A 27,211-nucleotide genomic window follows, 5' to 3' on the forward strand; every position below is an offset into this window, starting at 1 on the left:
GGACCATAGAAAGAAGATTATCAAAGGTATAAACCTAATCTTCCATTCCTCAGAACCACAAAGACATTGGTGATGGACACATCCAACTTGGGGTGGGGAACTTATGTAGATGGACTTGCATACCCAGGGTCACTGGTCAGGAGAGGCATGACCAAATCAGCTTCATGGAGTGAAGAACTACAGTATTTGGAACACTCTGACTTTCAGTGAATTAGTTGCAGAACCAAATTCTGATTTAAGAGGACAATCAGGTTGTTATATACTATGTAAACATGCAGTAATACTTCCTGTGTCAGGTAGTGGTCAGGATATGGTGATGAGCCATTTCCTATGGGGTACTCAGACCCAGGTATCTGACAGGGAAAAACTTTATGGCAGATACTGACTTGGGATATGCAACTTCACAAGTGGGGTCTCAACAAGGGCATTGGCCAGAAGATTTTTCAAGGATAGAGCACTCCCTCAGTAGATCTTCTTGCAACTCACTTGAACAACAAGGTCCCTCAATTCTGCAGTAGACTAGCATTGGATGCCTTCCTCCTCAGTTTGAGGAGGGGCCTTCTCTATGTGTATTTTCTGATGTCTTTCATAGCAAAAACTAATCTAATCTAATCCAGTATTTCTGAGTTAAACTATGCCTAAATAGGTTTAAGGCAACATATAATATAATGAAGTATACACATCTGTAATACCTTATTTTGTAACAGTTTGAGGAGGATCGAGTTATGAACAGAGTAAATGTACCGATATAACAATTGAGTTGGGTTTGGGATTTAGTAATAAGCATTTTGAGTTAGTTGTCTATAGTGTGAAGGCTTTCAAAGAAGAGTGTTTTAAATTTTTTTCTGAATCTATTGTAGAATGTTTCCATCCTAATGTCAGTCTGGAGGTTATTCCAGGTCTTGATGCCAACATAAGAGCGAGTCAAATGTGCATTTGTATTTAACTCCTTTGGGAGATGGAAGGAGTAGTTGAAGCGAGTCCAGTTTTCTGGTTGATGTTGACAGGAATTGACGAATAAGTTTGCGGTTTTTGCATATAGATTTTGGAACATTGTACATGATAATTTGAAGGCAATACGAGTTTTGACGGGAGTCAGTGTAAGTTTATTGTTTATTGTTAGCTTCTATACCACTACTGTTGACTGGAATGTCAATTCAGAGCAGTTTGCATGAGCTTCTTTAAAAGGTGTTACAATACATGGGCTCTATACAGAGTAGAGAATGACACGGGGAAAAAATATGTCTCCGTCATCGCTCTGTCCCTGGCCCACCATCCTCTGCACCGCCCCGTCACCGCCGTTACCTTCACCGCCCCGTCACCGCCACTGCCATCCCATTCACCGCCCCGTCACCGTCCCCGCAGCATCCATATAAACCTTAGTACTGTAATATTTAGCTTATTCCTTTCTTATAAATCAAAGTTCCTGCTGCTGAACTAGAGAAAGAGATGTTCAGCTGGCAGGGCTTTGTTTATAAATTTTTATCAACACAACTAATATACTACTTTATCCTAAAGCAAAAAATAAATAAATAAATAGAATTTTTTTTTCTACCTTTGTTGTCTGGTTTCTGCTTTCCATATTTTCTCATTCAATTCCTTCCATCCACTGTGTGTCTTCTTTCTGCGTCTTCCATTTGCTGTTACTGTGCTTCTCCCTTCACCCCCTCCCAATTGGTCTAGCACCCATCTTCTTCCCTCCGCTCCCCCATAGTCTGGCATCTGTCTTCTTCCCTTCCAGCATCTTCTCCCCACTCTGTCTTCCACATTTCCCTTCAGGGTCTGTTCCTCTCTACCCTCTTTCAATGTCTGTTCTATTCCTTTCCACCACTACCCTTCCCTCCCTCCTTTACCATCTGTTCCTTTCTACCACCCTTCAGCTCCTGTTGCGTGGCCTATCTATCTACCTCCCTCCCTCTTATTTTTGTGGCACGTTACAATGTAATTTGTGCAAGCCACTGGAGCCTGCGAGCTCGGTCCCTGTCCCATCCCCACAAATCATCTCGCTTCTGTATTCCTATTTTCCCCATTTATCTCCCCTATGTATCTGGTATTGCCCCCCCCCCCCTGTGTCCATATACCATCCCCATGGCATGTCCCCTTTATGTCTCTGTCCCTATGCCCCATGCACATAATTTCCCCTCTTTCTGTTACCTTCCTGTGTCCAGATTTCCCTTATCTTCCTCTTCCATACCAGTGTGTCTCTTCTTTTCAACCCCATCTAGCTTCTTTCCCTCTTTCTCTCCTCCCCCCCCCCCCTGCTTCCAGAATCTGGCTCACCTGCCTGTCTTCCTCTTTCCTTCCTGCTGTGGGTTTCTTTCTTTCCCACTTCATCCCGTTGGCCCAGAATTTATTTTTTTTTTTCTTCTTTATTTAAATTTTATAATTTGACATAATAAACAGTCAATTAAAAGAAATGTTCCAATACCAGTCTCAACAATTGTTAACAAAATAATCAAAAAGATCCATTTAAATGTAAAAAGGAAACAAAACAATCAATACAAAAGGAAAATTTTCTTTACAATATTAAATATACTGGATTGAAAAATTAGACCTCAATATGGGGGGGGGGGGGGGAAAAGCTACTTTTGCTGAATTTTCAATCAAACATTACCAAGAAAATACAGATGGTATTAAGTGGGGACAAGGAACCTAATTAAACTAAGCAGGTATGAAACGACAATTCTCTCAAGAATATTAAGTTTGCTCTCTCGCAGAAATAAATTTTATCAACTGCTGAGGTTCAAAATAAACATGTCTATTCCCCTGATAGACCATCACACATTTACAAGGGTATCTGAGTACGAACGTAGCACCCAACTGTAAGACCCTCGGTCTCAATATGAGAAACTGTTTTCTTCTCTTTTGGGTCATCCTTGACACATCAGGATACATTCTCACAGTTTTTGTCATAAATGGTATATCCTTAAACTTGAAAAACAGCTTAAGCATCCATTCTCTGTCAGAGTCTATAGCAAACTGTACTAGCAACGTCGCAGTTGCCGGTAACTCATTATCCGACCTCTCAAGAAAATTTGTCAGGTCCAAACTATCAGCAGACAAATTCTGCTGGCCTGTTTCCTGAGCAGGTAATCTAGTTGGTAAATAATATATTTTAGTGAGGGGTGGATAAGAGGTTTCAGGAACTTTCAAAATCTCTTTCAGATATTTCTTAAACATATCTTGTGGAGAAATAAGTGATAATTTTGGAAAGTTTATAATCCGAAGATTACATCTTCTGGTCATGTTTTCCAGCATTTCAACTTTAAAATTAAGATTTCCACTATCTCTTACCCAGACCGAAGCCTGGGATTCCACAGATTTTATTCTGGTCTCATGACCATCCACTTTTGCTTCCACACTAGATAGTTTATTTTTCAAATCCAAATTTTCAGAAACCACAGTAGTATATCGTGTAGTAAGTTGCTGTATTTGGATCCTAAAGAGAGTTGTAAAGTAGATATTGCTTCCCATAATGTTTCCATAGTGAATACTTTGGGTCTCTGCATAGGTGTTAATTCAGACCCCAGACCCTCTGTTACAGATAAGTTACCTAGAGCCTCAGCTGGAGATGTATTCAGTTTCAGGAAATCCTGAGGTATTTGCCGTTCCAATTTCTCCGAGTGCATAAGTGTCTGATTTGGCTTACCCTCACTGCCCGCCGAGACGTCTCCCGAACTCGGTTGCACCAGTGAAGGAACACCCTGGGATGCTCCGACCTCCATAGGCTGGTCTAACGCCCCCGGGCGACTCGGAGGACTCTGTTCCTCCGGAGACAACGATGTTGCTTCGAGGGAGAGAACTGACGCTTCAGCTGGCGTGTCTCTCTCCGCCGAAGAAAATTCCGGATGACTCGTTCCGGCCCCACGCTGGAGAAAAACATCTATCGGGCCCGCTGCTGTTGCCAGAGACTCCTCCGGGAAAACCCGGAGCTTAGACTTGCGTTTAACCATGGTAACGGTAAGAACCAGCAGCTCCAATGCCTCCGTAAACGCTCAACGCCAGCTACTCGCCACCATCTTGCTAAGCCGCCCAGAATTTTTTTTCCTTTCACTCCCTCCTCCCTAGTTTGAGCCGGGAACACACGCGATCGCGCGGTCCAGCAGCCCCCACCTGCCCGACCGCAGCATTTAGCCATCTCCCTCCCTCCACCTCACCTTAGTTTGCAGGCTTTCTTTTTCGGCGACCCGCACACTTTCAAAGAGTCGCGCACGCACGGCTGCTCAGTGTTCAATCGTCTGCTCTGACGCAACCAGAAACAGGAAGTTGCAGCAGAGGAGAAGATTGAACAACTCCAACAGCCGTGCATGCATGGCTCTTTGAAAGCGTGCAGGTCGCCGAAAAAGAAAGCCTGCAAACTAAGGTGAGGTGGAGGGAGGGAGCTGGCTAAACGCTACAATCGTCCGGGTGGGGGCTGCAGGAACCGCGCGATCCTTGATGCCTCACTGCGGAGACAAGACCATTCACCGCTCCACGGGGCAGTGAATGGCCTTGTCCCCGTCCCCGCAGCGACTGCTATTTTTCTTTCCCCGTTTTGGCAGGTTACCCGCGCTACTCGCGGCTAGCCATGGGTAACAACCACCGTGTCATTCTCTAATACAGAGTTACAGGGGCTTCTGTAGCGGTGTTACAATACAGAGTTGTTAGTACCAACATAAATATGGCATAATCAATCATCCTACTTATGTTACCGGCACATTGATCGTCCTACTTATATGTATATGTTCGTACTAAATCAATTGTACTAAGTATCTTCACATCTAATATTAAGTTTACTATTTCAGCTAAGCACACAATATTTACACACCTCCTAAAGAGTTTGGCCTATTCAACTAAATATAGTCTATATTAGAGAATGACATGGTGGCTGTTACCTGCAGGTAACCCGCCAAAACGGTGAGAAAAAAATCTGTGTTCACAATGGCAATGGGGACAAGGCCATTCACTGCCCCATGGAGCGGTGAATGGCCTTGTCCCTGCAGTTAAGGGAGGGAACGCGCACGGTCACCTATCATGCTCCCTCCCTCCTTACTGCCGCCGCCGAGTTTAAACAGCTCCCTACTCCCTCCCAGCCCCTTACCTTTGTGGCTACGATTTCTAAGCTGCCTTCATACAGCAGCCGGAGCGTTGAAACTGCGTGTGGCTGCCATAAAGCTCATCTCTGATGTAACTGGAAGTTTCATCAGAGACGACCTTTCCAGCAGCCATATGCAACTTCAATGCTCCGGCTGCTGTAAGAAGGCAGTTTAGACATCACCGGCCACGAAGGTAAAGGGCACGGAGGTTTGTCGGCACAGTTGTCGGACCGGGCCTGTTGGGGGAGGGCGCGTGGTTACATGGCGGAAGCGGCTAAGAGGTGTTCTCGCTGCAGGGGGGTGAAAGCGCCAAGAAGGGAAGGGGGAAAGGTGGGGTGGAGAGTAACAGACGCTGAAGGGAAATGGGTAAAACAGAGTGGGGAGAAGAACCTGAAAGGACATGAGGAAGACAGAGTGGGGAGAAGGACGCTGAAAGGACATGGGGAAGACAAAGTGGGGAGAAGGATGCTGAAAGGACATGGGGGAAGACAGAGTGTGGAGAAGAACGCTGAAAGGACATGGGGAAGACAGAGAAGGATGCTGAAAGCACATGGGGAACAGAGAGTGGGGAGAAGGCGCTGAAGGGAAATGGGGAAGAGAGAGTGGGAGAAGACGCTGAAGGGAAATGGGGAACAGAGAGTGGGGAGAAGACGCTGAAGGGAAATGGGGAACAGAGAGTGGGGAGAAGATGCTGAAGGGAAATGGGGAACAGAGAGTGGGGAGAAGATGCTGAAGGGAAATGGGGAACAGAGAGTGGGGAGAAGATGCTGAAGGGAAATGGGGAAGAGAGAGTGGGGAGAAGACGCTGAAGGGAAATGGAGAAGAGAGAGTGGGGAGAAGACGCTGAAGGGAAATGGGGAAGAGAGAGTGGGGAGAAGACGCTGAAGGGAAATGGGGAAGAGAGAGTGGGGAGAAGACGCTGAAGGGAAATGGGGAAGAGAGAGTGGGGAGAAGATGCTGGCAGGGAGAAGACAGAGATGCCAGACTATGGGGGAGCGGAGGGAAGAAGATGGGAACCAGACCAATTTGGAGGGGGGGAGAAAGGGAGATGCACAATAACAGAGCAAAGGGAAGATGCAGAGAGAAGAGAGACAGTGGATAGAAGGAATTGAATGAGAAGATGATGAAAGCAAAAACCAGACAACAAAGGTAGAAAAAAAATTTCTATTTTTTCTTTTTTTTTTTGCTTCAGGATAAAGTAGAATATTAGTTGTGTTGATAAAAATTTATAAACAAAGCCCTGCCAGCTGAACATCTCTTTCTCCAGTTCAGCAGCCAGAACTTTGATTTATAAGGAAGGAATAAGCAAAATATTGCAGTACTGAGGCTTATATGGATGCTGCGGGGACGGTGACGGGGCAGCGAAGGGGATGGTGGTGACTGTGACGGGGCAGTGAAGGGGGCGGTGGGCCGGGGACAGTGCATTGACGGGGACAGATTTTTTTCCCCGTGTCATTCTCTAGTCTAAATACATTTTTCTGTATTGTTTTTTATTTTATCTTTGAAGTATTATCTTCCTCAGTCTAGTTTTCTGGGCTTAAGCCCTTGGTCTATTTATATCCTATTATGTTCTTCCTATTGAGTTCCTGATTGGAGGGACGGAGGGCTAGCCAACTGTTGTTTTATTGGCTAAACAAGTCTATAAAGAGGATTGTCTCTATCCCTTTCTTGAACTTTCTGGTATCCTTTTCTAGTTTTAGTTCCTTCGAGAGGGCATTTCACCAGTTTGGAGCCATCACCGAGAACATTTCTTTTCCTGACACTTTTGTATTTTATGTTTCTGAAGGAGGGAATTTCCAGCAGGTGATTTTGGCTCGAGCGGAGTGCATGTGTTGTTGTGTGCTGATGCAGTCTGGCTGCTAGATATTGTGGTTCAGAAAAATGAATGATTTGTGCATAAGTAGTAATAGGATTTTGAATTTCACCCTGCTTTCAATCAAGAGCCAATGTAGTTCTTTCAGTAGAGTGGTGGCACTCGTATGCCTCGATTTTCCCAGCAGAAATCTTGCTACTGCATTTTGTACCATTTGTATCTGTTTTATCATGTATTTTAGAATGCTCAGTAGCATGCGTTGCAGTAGTCAAAAATCGACAGTACCAGGGTTATTATTACGTTGGACATTGCTTGGCGGGTAAGGTAGGGTTTGAGTCCTCTGACCAAGAAGTTTGCCATATGCATTTTTCACTATGCATTTGATCTGCGTTGTCATGTTTAGATTTGGGTTCAACCATACCCCTAGGTTTCTCACCACATCCAAGGAAGATTTTATGGTATTGCTGTTCAATGTTAGTTGGTAACTTGGGCTATTTCCTCCCCATTTGTTAATTAATAATAGTTTTGTTTTCTCCTTGTTGGCTACTAGTCCATTTGTTTGGAGCCATCTGAAGATTTCCCCCAGGCATATTTTGATCTTTTGTTTAGTTTGCACGTTTTGCTTCTTTAGGGGAATGATCAGTTGGATGTCATCTGCATAGATTTTCCCGGGCATGTTTTGATCTTTTGTTTAGTTTTCACGTTTTGCTTCTTTAGCAGAATGATCAGTTGGATGTCATCTGCATAGATATAGCATTCCCATCACAGTTTTCTGATAAAATTCCCCCGTGGTTGGATGAAGATTTTGAAGAGCATGGGTGACATGGCTGATCCCTGCGGTACCTCTATGTTTATTTCTTTCCAGTTGCTTCTATTCCCCTACCATTCTACCCTCATTAGTGTTTTTGTAAGAAAGGTTTCTATCCAAGCCATGACATTTCCTTTAAGGCCCAGAGCCATGCATCTCGATTTTAATAATGTGTGTTAGAGAAGGTTGAAAGCTGCCAAGAGGTCCAGGAATCCCAGTAGCACATCTTCTTCTTTAGAAAGGTGTTTGAGTACCGAGACCTGTACTGCTACTAGCACAGTTTCTGTGCTCAGGTGTCTTCTGAATCTTGATTGGGCCTGGTCAAGGTTTTACCTGTTTTCTAGGAACTTTGATATTTGTTGGCAGGCTAATTTGTCTATTAGTTTCATTGTATTCCCCAGAAAATTTTTCCAGCTGGGTGGCATGAAAAAGTAGCCGGGTGGGGCGGTGCGGGGAGATTTGGTGGTGGGGAAAATTAAATGTGCACTATTTTTATTAGTTAATTATTATTAATTATTTTCCAATGCTCAGGTATTGTTGGTTGTTTTCTTTTAACCTCTTCATCACAATTTAGGGGAAGCATAAAAAGGTGGTTACAGCACAAGTAGTGAATTATGTGCTGACAAAGCTGCATTATCAACATCAGATGTTGATAATGTTGCTTTGTTCAGCATGTTATTCAGTGTGAAGAGGTGAGGGAGGCGGGGGTGGGTCAGTTGGCCCTAAAATTTGCAATTTTTTTCATATTGGCGGGCAGGCTCTGCCCCTAACTCCAGCACATATTGAGGGAGAAGTGTACTATGGAATGTATACTAGCTTGTCCAGGTGATTTGCTGCTCTTTAGCTTGTCAGATTGCCTCATTACATCTTCCAGATTTTCAGAGATTTGTTTCAGTTCCTATGACTCATCACTTAATGCAACAGGCTGAAAAGCTTTACCCTGGAAGATAGGAGATTCTTTTTTCCAACTCTATACCCCACTCCTTATACCTTCTTTGCACATCCACCTCAAATACCCTCTCCTTTCCCATAGCACTCTCCTAAACTCCCTCCTTAAACATAACCCATCTATCAACTCACATCCTGCTGCATACCTGTACACACTAGCACCTTTTTTTGTCTCTAACACATACCTAGCCCATCTCAAAAAAACTCCACTATACTTCTTCTCCCCTCCCCCTGCAGTCTAGCATCTATGTCCCCATCACTTCTCCATGCAGGTCTGGCCTCTCTCCTATCAACCCCCTCCCCCCCCAATGAGAGCTGACATACCTGCAGACCTCCCAAAGCAGCAGTAACAGTAGTAGCCAGCCGGCAGAGGCAGTGCTGTGAAGTGGCTGCTTGCAGCTGCCTGGGCCTTCCTTCTGCTACTTCACCCATCTACAAGAAATGACGCAGTAGAAGGCCCTGGTGGAACTGGTTGCAAACAGCCTGGTCATAGCACTGCTTCTGCCAGCTGACTACCACCACTGCTGCTTCTTTAGGAGGCTCGTGGGTATGTCGGCTCTCAAGGAAGGGGGGGAGGGTTTCAGTCGTTCATTCGTAGAACAGGGCAGAACAGAAGGTCTGTGCAGAATTCTATGCGAATGGGGAATTCTGTACAAATTCTGCACTGTGCAGTTGCACAGAATTCCACTAAGAACATAAGAAGTTGCCTCTGCTGAGTCAGACCAGAGGTCCATCGCGCCCAGCAGTCCGCACCTGCGGTGGCCCATCAGGCCCATGACCTGTACGGTGATCATTGTCTGAACCCTTAAATCCCCTTGGTCTCTATCTAAACTCTCTCTATATCCCATCTCTACCTCTATCTGTATCCCTCAATCCCCCTATCTTTCAGGAATTTATCTAATCCTTCTTTAAAACCCTGGAGTGTACTCTGTCCTATCACAGCCTCCGGCAGTGTGTTCCATGTGTCCACTACCCTCTGAGTGAAAAAGAACTTCCTAGCATTGGTTCTAAACCTGTCCCCTTTCAGCTTCTCCGAGTGCCCCCTTGTACTTGTGGGCCCCATTAGTCTGAAGAATCTATTTCTGTCTACCTTCTCGATACCTCTCATGATCTTGAAAGTCACTATCATGTCTCCTCTGAGTCTCTGCTTTTCCAGGGAGAAGAGCCCCAGCCTTTCTAACCTGTCTGCATATGAAAGGTTTTCCATGCCTTTTATCATTTTCGTCGCTCTTCTCTGGACCCTCTCAAGCATCGCCATGTCCTTCTTGAGGTACGGCGACCAATACTGGACACAGTACTCCAGGTGCGGGCGCACCATCGCTCGATACAGCGGCATGATGACTTCCTTCGTCCTGGTTGTGATACCCTTCTTAATAATACCCAACATTCTATTTGCTTTCTTTGAGGCTGCTGCACATTGTGCCGTTGATTTCATTGTTGTATCCACTAGCACACCCAAGTCCTTTTCAAGGTTGCTTTCCCCTAGCACCGATCCCCCCATTTTGTAGCTGTACATCGGGTTCTTTTTCCCTATATGCATGACCTTGCATTTCTCTGTATTAAATTGCATTTGCCATTTGTTTGCTCACTCTTCCAGTTTGTTTAGGTCCCTTTGTAGGTCTTCGCATTCCTCCGCGGTCCTAACCCTGCTGCAGAGTTTGGTGTCATCTTCAAATTTTATAACCTCACACTTCGTCCCCGTTTCCAGGTCGTTTATAAACACATTGAACAGCAGCGGTCCGAGCACAGACCCCTGTGGAACACCGCTCGTGACACTCCGCCAGCCTGAGTATTGTCCCTTCACCCCAACCCTTTGTTTTCTGCCTGCCAACCAGTGTTTAATCCATCTGTATATATCCCCTTCCACCCCGTGGTTTTGCAGTTTCCTAAGTAGTCGCTCATGGGGCACCTTGTCAAAGGCTTTCTGGAAGTCGAGGTAAATGATGTCTATGGGTTCCCCTTTGTCCAACTCGCTGTTTATACCTTCAAAGAAGTGCAGTAAGTTTGTTTGGCACGACCTTCCCCTGCAGAAGCCATGTTGGCTCTCTTTCAGTTGTCCGTTTGTTTCCATGTGCTCACAGATGCTGTCCTTTATCAGTGCTTCCATCATCTTGCCCGGAACTGAAGTCAAGCTCACCGGCCTGTAGTTCCCGGGGTCACCCCTTGATCCCTTTTTAAAAATAGGTGTGACGTTAGCTATTTTCCACTAGGAGTATTCTTTGAACCTTTTCTAATTACGCTTTATCTTTATTGAGATAGGACAATCAGGACCAAAACGCAATACTCAAGGTGAGGTCATATCATACAGCAGTATAGAGACCTTATAATATTTTCTGTTTTATTTGCCATCCCTTTCCTTAGTAGTACATAGCATCCCTTTCCATCCCTTAGTAGTACATAGCATCCCAGCTGCCCCATTTCACAAACTAACCCACATTATCTTAAATACCCTCTACACGTGCTTCTGCTCCAGATTCCCATATCCAAGTTCCATACATACTCTCACACCCTTTCGTTCTCTAAAGCATTGAAAACAGGACAATCTTCACTCTATAACAAGCAAAATAGCATATAAGGGCCCCATCTTAATTTTAGCCCTAGATGCCCATTTAATTATAGCAATATCACTGACAGTAAAAACTTATTTCCTAGTAACTAGAAAACTCAGCACATGCAAAGAAGTCAACATTGACAGGACTCCACAAACAAAACTTTATAAGAAAAACTAAACAAAAGAAACACCAACTTCAATATGGTACAAAATTTAATCATTCCCAAACATTTCTTTTGTGAGTTCAAGTTGCTAATCCAAACCTAAAAAATGGGCTCCTGACAGTTTGTTCAACCCATGCTAAGGCAATAAAGTGACGGGAAGAGGCGATGCAGGTGCCTTGAAGAAGCGGCATGACAGTGAACCAAGATTAGGCCTCAATTCAGTAAAGAGAGAAGGGTTGGGATATTCACAAAGTTAAGAGACCTCCTTCTCGGGTTCATCACTCCCAGAGCCACCGAAAAATGTGCCTGCGGATGGTCCACTGACTTGGAAGGCACACTTAAACTTATTTTCTCTACCATGAGCCGGGGACAAGTCTCGGGAAAGACAAAGCGACTCCATCTTCCTCTGTTGAAGTAGTCTTGTACAGAGTGCCCACTTAATACAAAACCGGACAAAAGCAACCAAATTATACATAAACAATAGATAAAACCCAAACATATTAACAAATTAAAAAACTAAAAAAGCCTAAAATACAAACTGTGACAGTATGTATTGCCACGAGAATGTATAATAAAAAATGGGGAGTTAGCAAAGCGAAACTGAATGTACTGCTTTCTATGGATGAACGTAGTGAAAAATCGCTAACTAAAGATCGTGGGAAGAAACGTAAGGGGCACTGAAGGAGGATATAAGGATAAATCTCATTGGTCTAAAATCATGAACTTACTGAGAGAGCCATTGAAGATAATGTATATGAATTAGAACATTATCTTCAATGGCTCTCTCCCGTGTTAGCCTGTAGCGAACTCATGCTCCAGGGCTCTAACGTGTGCATGCCAGCTTCCCTTCTCTTCTCTCCCCCCCTTCCCCCCCAGGACATAACTTCCGGTTTTGGAGAGAAGAGAAGTGAAGCCGGCACGCACACGTTAGAGCCCCGGAGCATGAGTTCGCTACGGGCTAAGGTGAGAAATCTCCAAGCCAGTGAGGGTTTTTAAAAAAAAAATGTTGAGCATCAGCAGCGGTGGCAGCAGGATTCGCAATCGGATGACAGCCGGGTGGTCATCTAAATTAGCCGGGTGGACCACCTGGCTTAAAGGCCCTATGGAGAACACTGCAGTTTAGAGATCCACAGTTGGTAGGCTACCGGCCTGTAGTTTGAGAGATGGTTTTGGTCTTTTTCTTTATTTTTCAGAACGGGTTTGGTGACCGAAAGTTTCCATTTAAGTGGAACTTTGTTAATGATGTCCATGAGTAGGAAAGTCCTGAGCCTTCGAGTTCCCTTATCGGGCATGTATCAAGAGATGGCAGGTATGGCTTTATTCTTCTTAGTAGTTTCTTCACCTGGATCTCAGTGATTGGTTCAAATTATTCCATTTTGTCTTCTGTTTCCATTGTATGTCTAACCATTGGTATGGTGTTTAGGCCATTGTCTTTTTGTAGCTTCCTTTTTTTTCTCTGTGAAAAAGTTGCTGAAATCTGTTTCTTTCCCAATAAATCATATACTACCTGGTATAGGGTTTTAGTAGAGTTTCCTGCTTTAAGGATCTTTTTTGAGAAGAAATCTTTTCCTCTTTTCTTATTTTCTTGATGTATGTTCTGTTGATTCTAGTTCAGCTTTTCTTAGCTTCTTCATCTTTGTCTGATCTCCATTTTCTTTCGAGCTTTCTTTTCTCTTTTCAGCCTCATGATTTCTTCTGAGAGGGTGAACCCTTCCTTTTTTTGTTGTAACAGTGCTGCTTCTTCTAGACTACGGTATAGTGCCTCGTCCCAGAGCCTCACTTGTTCTGTGAGGTTTGTGGTCTCGGTTATTTTGGTTTCCATGAGGTGTGTTTCCAGTCTGTTTTTAATTTGGTGTTATCTACGATTCCTCTCCCCAGTTTTGGTCTTGTTCCATTTTTGTTTGATTTGTTTTATAGTTTCTGGTTGATTTATTCTGAAACCGATTAAGTGGTGGCCTATCCATGGCATTTTCTTAGAGGTGGGGGTACAGTCTCCTATATCCTCCTCTCTGCTGAACAGTATGTCCTTTAGTGTGGGTTTGTTCTTTCACTGTTTGGTGTAGTCCTAGTCCTTTTAGTTGTTGGGCTTTTTAGCATGTTGGTTCCTCTACATGTAGGTTAAAGTCTCCGCATACCCAGGATGAGGAGAATATTAGGTTAGTTTCTGTGATGAGGTTCACAATGTTTTATCATTCTTTTGAGTCCAGGTTGGAAATGGCATATAACACCATTATGCCCATTGTGTTAGAGTTTCCTACTCGAAGAAGTAGACATTCTACTCCTGTTGGGTGATTTTCATTTGTTGGAAGCCCAGGTTGGATTTGTGTATAACTGCTATTTCCCTCCCCTCCAACTCTCTTACTGTTTCTATTTTGAAGCATGATGTGATAGTCTGGTGGGCATGCCTCACTTATGACGACCCCACTGTTTTCTATGAGCCTGGATTCTGTAATTGAAAGGAAATCTAGTGTGTTTTCCTCTATTAGGTCAGCAATTTGGATTCCTTTCTTGTTCATGGATCTTGTGTTCAGTAGGTCTCCTTTCCATGGTGTATTTTGATTTTCTGTATTATGGTTGGTGTCCGTCTGTTGCTTAGCTCTTCTTTTTCTATTCTTTTGTCTTCCCTGCTCTTTCCTTCTTGGTGGTGGTGTTCTTTTTGGGCCCTTTTCATAGCACATTTTGTTGAAGGAGTGTTCCTATGTACTTTGCTATAAACGTATTATCCAAGGGATCTCTTATGCTATGCTATTATGGGGCAAATTATTACAAGTATAAGGTGGTAAAACTTTTGAGCTAGTGCATTACCTATGTTATCTTGTTAGCTTTGGCTGAGTAGCAGGTGGAGGATATTTAGGATGGGAGGGTGTATATATGTGAGGTGGTGTGGCTGTGAAAGGTATGTCCTATACTTTCCAGAAGTTTTGTCCTCAGAGACAGGATGAGGGAGAGAAAGATTTCTTATTGAGAGGTGAGACAAAGTCAATTTTTTTTAGTTTGAATATCAGTCTGATCGCTGTGTTTTTTATATGTAGTTCGGGAGATTAGAGTTTAGACCTGCATAAAGGGAGCTGTAGTAATCCAGCTGGGACATTTGAATTAGTATAGCAAAATGGTGTTCTTGAAAAAAGGGTCAGTAAGTCTTGTCTTCTCATATTGTAGAAGGTTTTCTTCCTTACATTGTAATGTAATAGTTTTTCTTGCTCTGAGTTTTTTGTTATATTTAAAAAAAAATTTTCAATCAAATTTCATGGGAAAAACAACAACAACGTAAGAACATAATTGCCGCTGCTGGGTCAGACCAGTGGTCCATCATGCCCATCAGTCCGCTCATGCGGCAGCCCTTATATCAAAGACCAGTGCCCTATTTGAGTCTAGCCTTACTTGCGTTTGTTCTGGTCCAACAGGAACTTATCTAACCTTTTCTTGAATTCCTGAAGGGTTCTTTCCCCTATAGCAACCTCTGGAAGAGTGTTCCAGATTTCTACCACTCTCTGGGTGAAGATCTTCCTTACATGTGTACGTAATCTAGCCCCTTTAACTTTAGCGAGTGCCCTCTCGTTCTCTTCACCTTGGAGAGGGTGAACAATCTCTGTTTCTCTACTAAGTCAATTTCCTTCAATATCTTGAATGTTAAGATCATGTTCCCTCTGTCTCCTCTTTTCAAGGGAGAAGAGGCCCAGTTTCTCTAGCCTCTCATTGTACGGCAACTCCTTCAGTCCCTTAACCTTTTTAGTCGCTCTTCTCTGGACCCTTTCGAGTAGTACTATGTCCTTTTTCATGTACGGTGACCAGTGTTGGACACAGTATTCAAGGTGGGGGCATACCATGGCTTGGTACAGCAGTATGATAACCTTCTCAGATCAGTTTGTGATCCCTTCTTAATCATTCCTAGCATTCTCTTGGCCTTTTTTGCAGCCGCCGCATATTGCGCGGCAGTTTCATTGACTTGTCTACAAGTACTCCCAAGTCTTTTTCCTGGGGCTGTCTCCGAGTATAGCACTGGACATCCTGTATTCGTGCATATGATTACCGACATGCATCACCTTGCACTTATCCACGTTGAACCTCATTTGCCGTTTTGCTGCCCATTCCTCGAGTGTGTTTATGTCTCGTTGTAGGTCTTGGCAATCCTTCTGTATCCTCACTACTCTGAACAACTTTGTATCGTGCGTAAATTTAATATATATAGTGTGATTCTAGGGGTAGATGGGCCTAGGCTGGGTTCAGTGTGGGTGTGTAGACTTACCTCGAGAGATCTCCTAGAAGTTAGCATATTATATTCCATCATTATTGTCCCCAAAGGAAGAGAATCGGGGGTAGGGAATTGCAGAGAGAAGTTTTAAGATGTGATCAGCAGGTCTCCTTAGGTGTGGTTCTCTGCCTAATGTGTGTGTGAATGAAGCAGGATGCCATTTGAGTATATTTTTTTCAAAGATCCATATATATATATATACATACACACACACCCTCTACCTGATCCAGATCCAACATACTAACATCATAAATGAAAATTCAATAATGTTTCACCTCCCAAAAATTGTAAGAATCTTGCCCATTATGTGTTTTGCTATTCTAGTCATCACCAGTCAGGGCAGATATGGTGACCTTAAAAACTGCACCTGGAAAAATTCTCCCACTGTAACCCCAACAACTTAATATCAATCCCCTCTTCCCCAACCACACTTAAAACAAAAAACCTATCCATTGCCTTCATAAATGCCAGATCAGTAAACAACAAAGACATCATACTACATGACCACCTGACAGAAAAAAGCCCTTTTGAGCATTAGAGGCTGCAGTTACTCAAAAGCTAGGCTAGCTACAAACAGCCTTACTCAAACTGTATGATTTTGAACATTTGCCTCTCAATCTCCTTCTGCTGGTGGAAGTGTATAACCCAGCCTTCTGTACCAGTCTGCAGGAACTAAAGGAAAGTAAATTAGCAGGTAAAATCTAATTTCTGCTTTGGTCCATTTTACTGGGCAGTTATTGCATGCTTTAGTTGCTCTTTTTGTGAAGAATAATTTGCTAATATAACTCCGCAGTTTTACACTGAATGAAAGTGTCCTTATACATTATCACCTTGGTTTTCAGGGTATTCTAATGAATATGTATGCATTGGATTAAAGACCTAGATTGCATTCAGTATCTCAGACATATTCATTGGAATTTTAGACTGCCTAAGGGTTGCCAGAACACTGGTGTGAGTACCACTGTCTTACAGGGTAAGAAGTACAATACAATACATGACCACCCCAAAACTTAGCATATGAAAAGATATTGCATACAGTAAGTGATCTTATAAGAAAGTGCCATAGCTCAAGAGGAAAATATTTTCTTGCTTGGGTGCCTAAAAAGTTAATGAAATTCTTATCAGAATGGAACATATACTGTATGGGAGTTTTAACAAGTTTTATCATTTTCTTATCCTACTGTAAAATAAGTTTTGTATGTTTATTCTGATAGTTGTATTGTGTATTTTAATGTTCCACTCTAGGGTTCATTTTGCTGGTTATGAAGTATCAAGACCAGTAGGAAATCTAGGAAAATACAAATCAATTCATCATCATCACCGAGGAGAAGTTCAATTTTTAGGGCGGTAAGTACAATCAAAATATCTGTCATAAGTAGTATATGCTAGAGAATGACATAGTGGCTGTTACCCGTGGCTAGCCCGCCGAAATGGTGAGGGGGGCGAAAGTGCTCACTGCAGATACAGGGACAAGGCCATCCACCGTCCTGTGGAGCAGTGAATTGCCTTGTCCCTGCAGTTAAGGGAAGGAATGTGCGCGGTCACCAATCGTGCGCAGCCCCCCTCCCTCCTTCTGACCTACCCAAATCTATCTGCCTCCCTCCCCCTTACCTTCGGAGCGTGTTTTGAGTAACTTTCACAAAGCCGTCGGAGCCTGCAAGCAGTAGCGTGCATGTGTGAGTGGAAGCTTCTCTGATGCAACTTCGGTTGTGTCAGAAAAGAAGCTTCCGCCCACACACGCACGCTACTGTTTGCAGGCTCTGACGGCTTTGTGAAAGTTAATCAAAATGTGCCGCGAAGGTAAAGGGGAGGGAGGGAGATAGATAGATTTGGGTAGGTAGGAAGGAGGGAGGGGGCCGCGTGAGGGGTGCCGAAGGGCAGTGAGGTGGCAAGAGGGAAGGGTGGTGGAGGAAAGGAACAGACGCTGAAAGGAAATGGGGAAGAGAGAGTGGGGAGAAGACGCAGAAAGGACAAGGGGAAGCAGAGTGGGGAGAAAACGCTGAAAGGAAATGGGGGAAGACAGAGTGGGGAGAATTCGCTGAAGGGAAATGGGGATGACAGAGGGGAGAAGACGCTAGTAGTATAATGGGTACACCTCATGCCAAAATGATTGACAGCTGCCAGAGATAAGGATCGACCAATCAGCGGTCACTTCCGGGTTAAGCCCCGCCCACTCTTACCCAAACCCCGCCCATGACCCACCCACTCCACGGCCACTTTTCCTTTAGCCCCGCCCACACCACACCCCTGCCCACCCATGCCCGCCCACTCTCCGCCCATGCCCCGCCCCTACCATAGGAATTAATTGTGGTAGCCCCACCCATGCCCAAGGTAACAAATCACAGAAGCTTTCCAGCGGATCCAAGAAGAGAAGGACCTGTTCTACGAAACGTGATATATTCTAAATAAACCATGGCTTTTGTACACAATGGCTCTGAAGAATGTGTTAAATCAGAACTAGATCTGTTTGAGCTATCCCCAACCCAAACCAGTATCGAAAAAAGCATCTATGTGGAAATATCACCATTATCAGCTTTATTGGAAAAAGCACCTTTGGACTTCTATAGCGGGGCACGGTGAAGACTATATTGATTTAAACCTGCATCTGACCTGTAAAATTGTGAAAGAAGACGGTTCAGACATTGACGCAGCCGCCAAAGTAGCCCTGGTAAACAACCCGATTGCATCTATTTTTAGCCAATTGGATGTTACCCTGGGAGACCAGCTGATTAGTCAGAGTAATAACTGTTACCCCTACAGAGCCCTCATAGAGCTGATCCTCAATTACGGTGAAGGAGCCCTCAAATCACAGTTCACAAGCGGCCTGTTTTATAAGGATACAGCCGAACATCACGACGTTAGAGATATAGGTGCACGTAATGTGGGTTTTACCGAAAGGGCTCACTTTACAGCATCTAGCCACAAGGTGGAACTGTTGGGACATTTACACAGCGATCTATTTTTTCAAGAAAAGCTACTCATCAACGGCGTAGATCTTAAAATAAAACTGTCTCGTAACAAAAACTCTTTCTGTTTAATGAGCGGTGATGCTGACCAAAATTATAAACTCCTTATTCTAAACGCAGCCCTCTTTGTAAAGAGAGTTAAAGTGGCCCCTGGAGTGCGCTTGGGACATGCTGAAGCTCTACTGAAAGCTAACGCCAAGTATGCAATAGACTGTGTGGGGTTGAAGGTGTTTAGCATACCGGCCGGCGCCCGTGTGACTAATCAGGAAATCTCTTTTTGGGGCAGTTACCAAAGCTCATTGTGTTGGGCTTTGTGGATAACGATGCTTTCAGTGGTAATTATGCTAAAAACCCTTTCAATTTTAAACATTACGATATTAATTTTGTATGTAGATGGTGAACAAGTACCCGGAAAACCTCTACAACCCGACTTTGAAAATGGAAATTGTTTGAGAGAATATATGCAACTTGTTCAAGTGACCGGTAAACACCTGAAAGACAACGCCCTCCTGGTTGATCGTCAGGAGTTTTACAAAGGTTATATGCTGCTAGCCTTTGACCTATCGCCGGACCAGGAGTGCGCTAACCACTACTCGCTGATCAAAACCGGTAACCTGCGGGCTGAAATACGTTTTGACAGAGCTTTACCTCACACTGTGAACATGATTGTGTATGGGGTTTTCGATAATGTGATAGAAGTTAATCATAGAAGGAATGTTCTTTATCCGAGGACAAGCAGGCAGGTATTCTCACATATGGGTGACGTCATCCGACGGAGCCTGATGCGGACGCCTCACAAGCAAACTTGCTTGAAGAAATTAGAAGTTTCGAGTCGCCCGCACCATGCATGCGCAAGTGCCTTCCCGCACAGGGCGCATCTCCTTAGTTCTTAGTTTTCCGCGGAGCCGAGAAGTCCGTCTTTTTGGCTCTCTCCGGTTATTTTGTCGTTTGTACTTCCTGGTGTTGCCATGAAACTTTATTTTCAGCGGATGCCATTTATTTTCAGCGGATGCCCCCTTGTGGCCGAGGGTCCTCTAAGAAAGGGTGGGGAATCTGCATTTTCAATAAGAGTTCTACCCTTCGGCCTGGCCTCGTCTCCCAGAATGTTCATCAAGTGCCTGGTAATGGTAGCCGCAGCTCTAAGGAATCATGGTCTTCAGGTTTTTCCATACCTAGACGACTGGCTCATCAAAGATTCCACATCTCAAGGGGTTATTGTAGCGACCCAACGGACTACCTGGTTCCTACAAAGTTTGGGATTCGAAATCAATTTTCCCAAATCGCAACTTCAACCCTCTCAGAATCTACAATTCATTAGAGCTGTTCTGGACACTGTCCAACTCAGAGCATTCTTTCCTCAACAACGTCTGGAAGCTCTTCAACTCTGTCACACCGTGTCTTCCCGCTCTTCCATCTCAGTGAGACACATGATGGTGCTTCTGGGTCATATGGCATCCACAGTACACATGACTCCTTTTGCCAGACTTCACCTCAGAATTCCTCAATGGAGCCTGGCTCAGTGGACGCAGGTTTGCGATCCTCTTTCTCAACACATTACAGTCACTCCTTCCTTGAAGCAGTCTCTCCGTTGGTGGATGCCCTCTTCCAATCTTTCCAGATGCTTGCTTTTTCAAACGCCCCCTCATCATAAAGTCCTTATGACAGACTCTTCAACCTATGCTTGGGGCGCTCATCTCGATGGTCTCCGTACTCAAGGCCACTGGACCAGGATCGTCAGTGTCATATCAATCAGTTGGAACTCAGAGCGATCCTCAAAGCTCTCCATGCTTTTCAACATCTGCTTCACGACACAGTAGTCCTCGTTCGGACGGACAACCAAGTCGCCATGTATTATGTCAACAAACAAGGAGGGACAAGATCTTCTTCCCTTTGTCAGGAAGCTCTGGAGGTGTGGGACTGGGCGATCCATCACAACACCTTCCTCAAAGCTGTTTACATTCAGGGAGCTCAGAATTGCTTGGCGGACAACTTGAGTCGTCTTCTACAACCTCACGAATGGACTCTCCATTCCTCGTCTCTTCATCACATTTTCTCACAGTGGGGAATGCCTCAGATAGACCTCTTTGCAGCTCCCCACAACTTCAAACTGCCTCAGTTTTGCTCCAGGATATACTCTCCTCACCGCCTCGAGGCAGATGCTTTTCTCCTTCAATGGACGAATCTATTCCTCTACACATTTCCTCCATTCCCTCTCATTCTCAAGACTCTAGTCAAATTGAAGAACGATCATGCCACCATGATTCTCATTGCTCTTCGGTGGCCGAGACAACCTTGGTATTCCCTTCTACTTCAACTCAGCAGCAGGGAGCCATACCTTCTACCAATTTTTCCTTCTCTACTTACATAGAGTCAAGGATCTCTGCTTCACCCCAACCTGCAGTCTCTACACCTGACAGCCTGGTACCTCTCAACATAACTCCTCTTCAATTTTTTCAATCTGTAAGAGATGTTTTAGAAGCTTCTCAAAAGCTTACTACTAGACAATGCTATCACCAAAAATGGACTAGATTTTCTACATGGTGTTTCTCTCATCATAAAGAGCCTCAGCATTCCTCCTTATCATCTGTTTTGGATTATCTTTTGCACCTATCCAACTCTGGACTCAAGTCTACATCCATTCGAATCCATCTCAGTGCAATTGCAGCTTTTCATCAGCCTATTGAAGGGAAACCCCTCTCTGCTCATCCGGTGGTTTTTAGATTCATGAAAGGATTTTTCAATGTTAAACAACTCCTCTCAAACTGCCTCCTGTGGTTTGGGACCTCAATGTTGTCCTTTCTCACCTCATGAAGCCTCCATTTGAACCAATTGATAAGGCTCATTTGAAGTATCTCACTTGGAAAGTAGTGTTTCTCATTGCCCTCACTTCTGCTCGACGAGTCAGTGAGCTATAAGTTTTAGTTACTGATCCACCATTCACTGTGTTCCATCATGACAAGGTGGTTCTCCGTACTCATCCGAAATTCCTACCTAAAGTGGTCTCAGAATTTCATCTCAACCAATCTATCGTACTTCCAGTGTTTTTTCCAAAGCCTCATTCTCACCCTGGAGAATCAGCTCTTCATACTCTGGACTGTAAACGTGCTTTGGCCTTCTACTTGGAACGCACCAAACCACACAGAACTGCTCCTCAACTTTTTGTCTCTGAAAAAGTGAATAATGCTGTTTCTTGGTCTATTTTGTCAAATCCTTTTAATATTTTAAGTCTCTATCATATCCCCTCGCAGTCTCCTCTTTTCAAGGGTGAACAGTCCTAGTTTTCCGAGGCGTTCTTTGTAGCTCAAATTCTCCCTACCTTTGACTGGTTTCGTGGCTTGCCTCTGCACCTTCTCCAGCAGGGTTATATCTTTCTTAAGGTATGGAGACCAGTGTTGGACACAATATTCCAAGTGTGGTCTGACCATTGCTCTATAAAGCGGCATTATGACGTCCGCCGATCTACTCGTGATGCCCTTCTTTATCATGCCCAACATCCTGTTTGCTTTCTTTGCGCCGCACATTGAGCTGACAGCTTCAGGGTCCTGTCTATCAGTACCCCTAAGTCCCTTTCTTGTTCGCATTTGCCTAATGTTACACCTAACATTTTATATTCATGTTCCTTGTTTTTCCTACCCAGATGTATCACCTTGCACTTGTCTATATTAAAATTCATCTGCCACTTTTCCACCCACTTCTCCAGCTGGTTCAGATCCTTCTGGAGATCCTCGCAGTCCCTTTGATAGCCAACTGCCCGACATAGTTTTGTGTCATCTGCAAACTTGATTATATTGCTTGTTGTTTCCTCTTCCAGGTCATTTATAAAAATATTGAACAAGATGGGCCCAAGAACTGAGCCCTGGGGCACGCCGTTAGTCACCTTCACCCAGTCTGAGAATTTCCCATTTACGCTTACCCTCTGCATTGTGTTCTCTAGCCATTTGCCGATCCATCTGAGTACATCTCCTTGTATTCCATGACTTAGTAGTTTCCTCATAAGCCTTGCGTGCGGGACCTTGTCGAACGCTTTCTGGAAGTCCAAGTAAATTATATCCACCGGGTCTCCGCTATCAATTTGTTTGTTCACCTTCTCAAAAAATTGAAGTAAATTCGTCAAACATGACTTCCCCTTCCTGAAGCTGTGTTGACTAGCTCTCATTAGGTTTTGATTTTCCAGGTGCTGCACAATGCTATCTTTAATTAGTGATTCAACCATCTTCCCAGGAACCGACGTAAGACTCACAGGTCTGTAGTTACCCGGTTCTCCTCTTGATCCTTCGCTATCTTCCAGTCATCTGGTATTTGCCCGGTTCTAATTGACATGTTAACTAAGGTTTGTAGTAGTTCTACAATTTCAACCTTAAGCTCCTTTATTACTCTCGGGTGAATTCCATCCAGGGGATTTGTCACATTTTAGTTTGTCAATCTGATAGTATATCTTGTCCAAATCCACATTTACTGTGGCGAGGTTTTCCTCTATGTCTCCGTTGAATACCCTCCCTGTGTCTGGCATTGTTGTAGTGTCCTCATTGGTGAAGACAGAGGCAAAGAATGAATTTAGCCTATCAGCAATCTGTTTGTCTTCTTTAATGCACCCTTTTCTTCCTTGGTCGTCGAGAGGGCCCACTGCCTCTGTTGCTGGTTTCTTCCCTTTTATATATCTAAAAAAGGGCTTGAAGTTTTTGGCTTTTTGCGCTATCTTTTCCTCATAGATCTTTTTGGCGTCTCTTACCGCTTTATGACACTTTTTCTGATCGATTTTGTGACAGTTCCAGGCCTCCGTTGTTTTTTCCCTTTTCCATTTTTTAAACGAGTTCCTCTTTTCCCTCACTGCATCCTTCACCTCTTTAGATAGCCAAGCTGGTTCTCCTTTGTTCTTGTTTCGCCTTCCTTTGGATATCTGCGGTATGTAAAGATTCTGTGCTTCTGTGATGATGTTTTTCAGTAGGGGCCATGCTTGATCAACTGTCTGGATTTCGGTGTCACGGATTAAATCATTTACAATCTCTACATATTCACCATCTCTCATGAAATTGACCAATCTATTGAGTAGTCATGGCCCGTTTATAGAGGTCTTAATATCTCTGATTAAATCAATGATTATATTAATGCTTTCATTACAAAGCATCAGTATTTTCATTTTATAGCCTACAAAAGTGACTACATTTACCACACGTTCTAGGCACAGCATGTCGCAAGTTTTCCTGAGTTTCTCTTGTATTTCCTTTTGTCCCCATATCAAGCAATCGTGGTGTTTTTGCCCCCCAGCACGTATTAAGCAAGCTCCACAATCTTCATCCTTCACGCCTTGCAGACATTTATTTAGAATGCAGTATACAGCTACCTTTATAACTGATTTAAGTTCTGTTGGTGTTTTGGAAAGGCCGGTCCACAGACCATAATCACAAGAATCTTCAGGTTTACGTTCATTCACCGCTGGTTCTCTTTGAAACGAGCAGAAAAAACACAAACAGGATAGATTTATCATCAGTATGTAAACCTTGTCCACAGGTTTCTGTGATTGTGAAGATCCACCACTTCCCTACAAAAAAAAAACCATACAGAAATAAATTTTACTTTTTAAAACACACGAACACATTCAGCTTCATAAACCCTTCAATGATCCCTGGTAATAAAAAGTGTGTGTCTCTCTCTCTCTCTTACCGTGGAAGATCCTGGCTTTTCCAACATGTCTGTTGCTTCGGCGTCAGCGGCTGCTTCATAAAATTCAATATCTGAAGTATTATCCTCTGGTAGTTCATAGCCTACATCTTCATTTTCTGTGTCCGAATCGGTGTCAGGTCAAAAGCGCGCCGGGACAAAGGCGCGCCCAGACAAATGAGCGCAGCGCGGAGGTGCGCGCCGCTCAAAATTACTGTTTTTAGGGCTCCGACGTGGGGAGGGAACCCCCCCACTTTACTTAATAGACATTGCGCCGCATTGTGGGGGGTGTGGGGGGTTGTAACCCCCCACATTTTACTGAAAACTTAACTTTTTCCCTGTTTTTAGGGAAAAAGTTAAGTTTACAGTAAAATGTGGAGGGTCCCAACCCCCCCATAACGCCGGCGCGATGTCTATTAAGTAAAGTGGGGGGGTTCCCCAACAAAAACCCCCGTCGGAGCCCCTAAAAACTGTAATTTTCTTTGGCGCGCCTCCGTCTTGCGCTCAGTTGTCGGCGCGCGCCTTTGTCTTTCGCGCCGTTGTCTATGAACCGTCCGAATCATATAGCTTTTGAGCATCTGGAAACTCTTGTATTTCAGAATCTGTTAATTCGTGCGTCAATCGGTTTTTCAGCCGGTGGGTAACCCTCTTTCTCCGCATTACAGTCTTTAAGAAAGTTACGAGACCTCTTGGTAGGCCTTTTTTCAGTTACCTGTGTGTTAAAGGGGTCAATGTTTTCTTTGTCTGATTCGTACAGTTTTTCTGTCATCAGGTAACCCTCTTTTTCTACATCACGCTCTTTAAGAAAGTAACTCAATCTACTAGCCTTCGTGACAGTCATTTGTTTGACGGCTTGAGAACCTTTATTTCTATTGCTAACAGCTGTGAGAACTTTTATTTCTGGTGTTAACAGCTGTTAAAGATCTCAGACATACGTCACTATGACAACACCAGGGGGCCAGGACATGTTCAGACAGGTTTAAACATACCTCCCCCTCTCCCCTTGACTTTATCAGGGGGGCTGCAAGAAGGATGAACCAATGATCTGTAAAATATCTCCACATTTTGGATTTTAAAGTCCTGTTTAATCTTTCCACTACAGCTGCTTTAACATCATAATGGGTCACAAAATGGCTAACACCTTTTTGTTTTAATAAATTCTTCAGAGACTTATTTAAAAATTCTTTACCCTTGTCTGTTTGAAGTTTTTCAGGTGTACACCCTAAATTAAATATTGTTTCAAAGGCTTTGGTAACTTGACCGTTTTTTGTTTTTAAACTCACGACCCATGCATATTTTGACAGGATATCTATTACCGTTAAGATGTATTTGTAACCGTTGTTATAACGGGCAAAGGCTGACATGAAGACTAAGTCACTTTGCCACTGGCTGTCAACTTCTGACACCATTGTTTTATTTCTTTTAAAATGGATTCTAGCCGGTCTGTGTAAATTGTATGCGTTTTGACCGGTGACCCAGTCCACTACGTCTTTTCTCCGAATTGTAATATCGCTCTTTTTAGCCGCTTGAAGTAGAGGGTTAATGCCTCCATAGCTTCCTGCCGCGTATGGATCATAATAAATTTGCTTCAATAAAGATTCTTTCATGTTCCATTCAGCTCTGACAGCTTAGCTCTAAATAAAAAAAATATAGGTCTTAAAACTCTGCCATTTTAACAGATCCCTGTTAGGTGACAGTTGTTTTTGGGGTTTTTTTCAGATTGTTAAGACAACAGTAGGGGGCCGAGACATGTTCAGACATGTTTAAACACACCTCCACCTCCCCCCCCCTTGGCTTTATCAGGAGGGCTGCAAGGGGTTTATCAGCTGTTACCATGACAATAGGGGAGCTGGCCCATTAACTTTTAGCTCAGAATTCCTACTGAAAGTGTGTTAAAACCAGAAAAGAAAAAAATAAATAAATGCAGCCTTTTCTCAATTGTTTCTGCCCTGGTCTGTTTTAAAAAAACAGGAAAGATTTTGTGAATGTCTTTTGTTTTGTGATCTGCTCTATCCATGAGCTCTTAAAACCTGTCTTTTAACTAAAAACTGTTAAAATAAAGACACTTCTATTTCTGGCCACATCATTTCCGGGGGTTTTGACTAAGACTGTTTCCCTATTTCCACCTACGTGATCAGAAAAGCGCATTTCTGACACTTCATTTACCCTATTTCCGCCTACGTCATCAGAATGTGCACTTCCGGTAGGGCAGGCACTCCCATTTCCGGTGATGTCATCAGAAAGCGTATTTCCGGGGGTCAAACAAGCCCTCATTTCCGGTGATGTAATCAGAAAGTTCATTTCCGGGGCGGGGCATGAGGGGGGCGGGGCCATGGGCAGGGACGGGGGTGGGACATGGGCGGGGCTACCACCATTCATTCCTATGGGAGGGGATGGGCATGGGTGAAGAGTGGGCAGGGTATGGGTGGGTGGGGGTGTGGTGGGGCTGGGCATGGGCGGGGCCAAGGAAAAAGTGGGTGGGGAATGGGCAGGGTTTGACTAAAAGTGGGCAGGGCTTAACCCGGAAGTGAACGCTGATTGATCGATCCTTATCTCTGACAGCTGTAAATCATTTTGACATGAGGTGTACCCATTATACTACTGACGCTGAAGGGAAGAAGACAGAGATGCCAGACTGGGGGAGCGGAGGGAAGAAGATGGGTGCCAGACCAATGGGGGGGGGGAGGGTGAAGGGAGAGGCACAGTAACAGAGCAAATGGAAGATGCCGAGAGAAGACAGACAGTGGATGGAGGGAATTGAATGAGAAGATGAGGGAAGCAGAAACCAGACAACAAAGGTAGAAAAAAAAATTCTATTTATTTATTTTTTGCTTTAGGATAAAGTAGTATATTAGTTGTGTTTATAAAAATTTATAAACAAAGCCCTGCCAGCTGAACATCTCTTTCTCTAGTTCAGCAGCCAGAATTTTGATTTATAAGGAAGGAATAAGCTAAATATTGCAGTACTGAGGCTTG

At 43.9% G+C, this 27,211-nt stretch overlaps 1 protein-coding gene across 8 annotated transcripts in view; it reads left to right on the top strand.

Moving 5' to 3' along the window:
* Window positions 1-27,211, top strand: part of B4GALT6 (beta-1,4-galactosyltransferase 6) — a 313,677-nt gene that overhangs the window by 279,799 nt on the left and 6,667 nt on the right. For all 8 annotated transcript variants that reach the window (XM_033929542.1, XM_033929543.1, XM_033929541.1 and 5 more), the window contains one exon: window positions 16,857-16,958. In XM_033929542.1, coding sequence (XP_033785433.1) covers window positions 16,857-16,958 — 102 coding nt within the window. The remainder of the gene's footprint in view (window positions 1-16,856; window positions 16,959-27,211) is intronic.

Source organism: Geotrypetes seraphini, chromosome 2 (genome assembly GCF_902459505.1).
Source record: "Geotrypetes seraphini chromosome 2, aGeoSer1.1, whole genome shotgun sequence".
Taxonomy (NCBI): domain Eukaryota; kingdom Metazoa; phylum Chordata; class Amphibia; order Gymnophiona; family Dermophiidae; genus Geotrypetes; species Geotrypetes seraphini.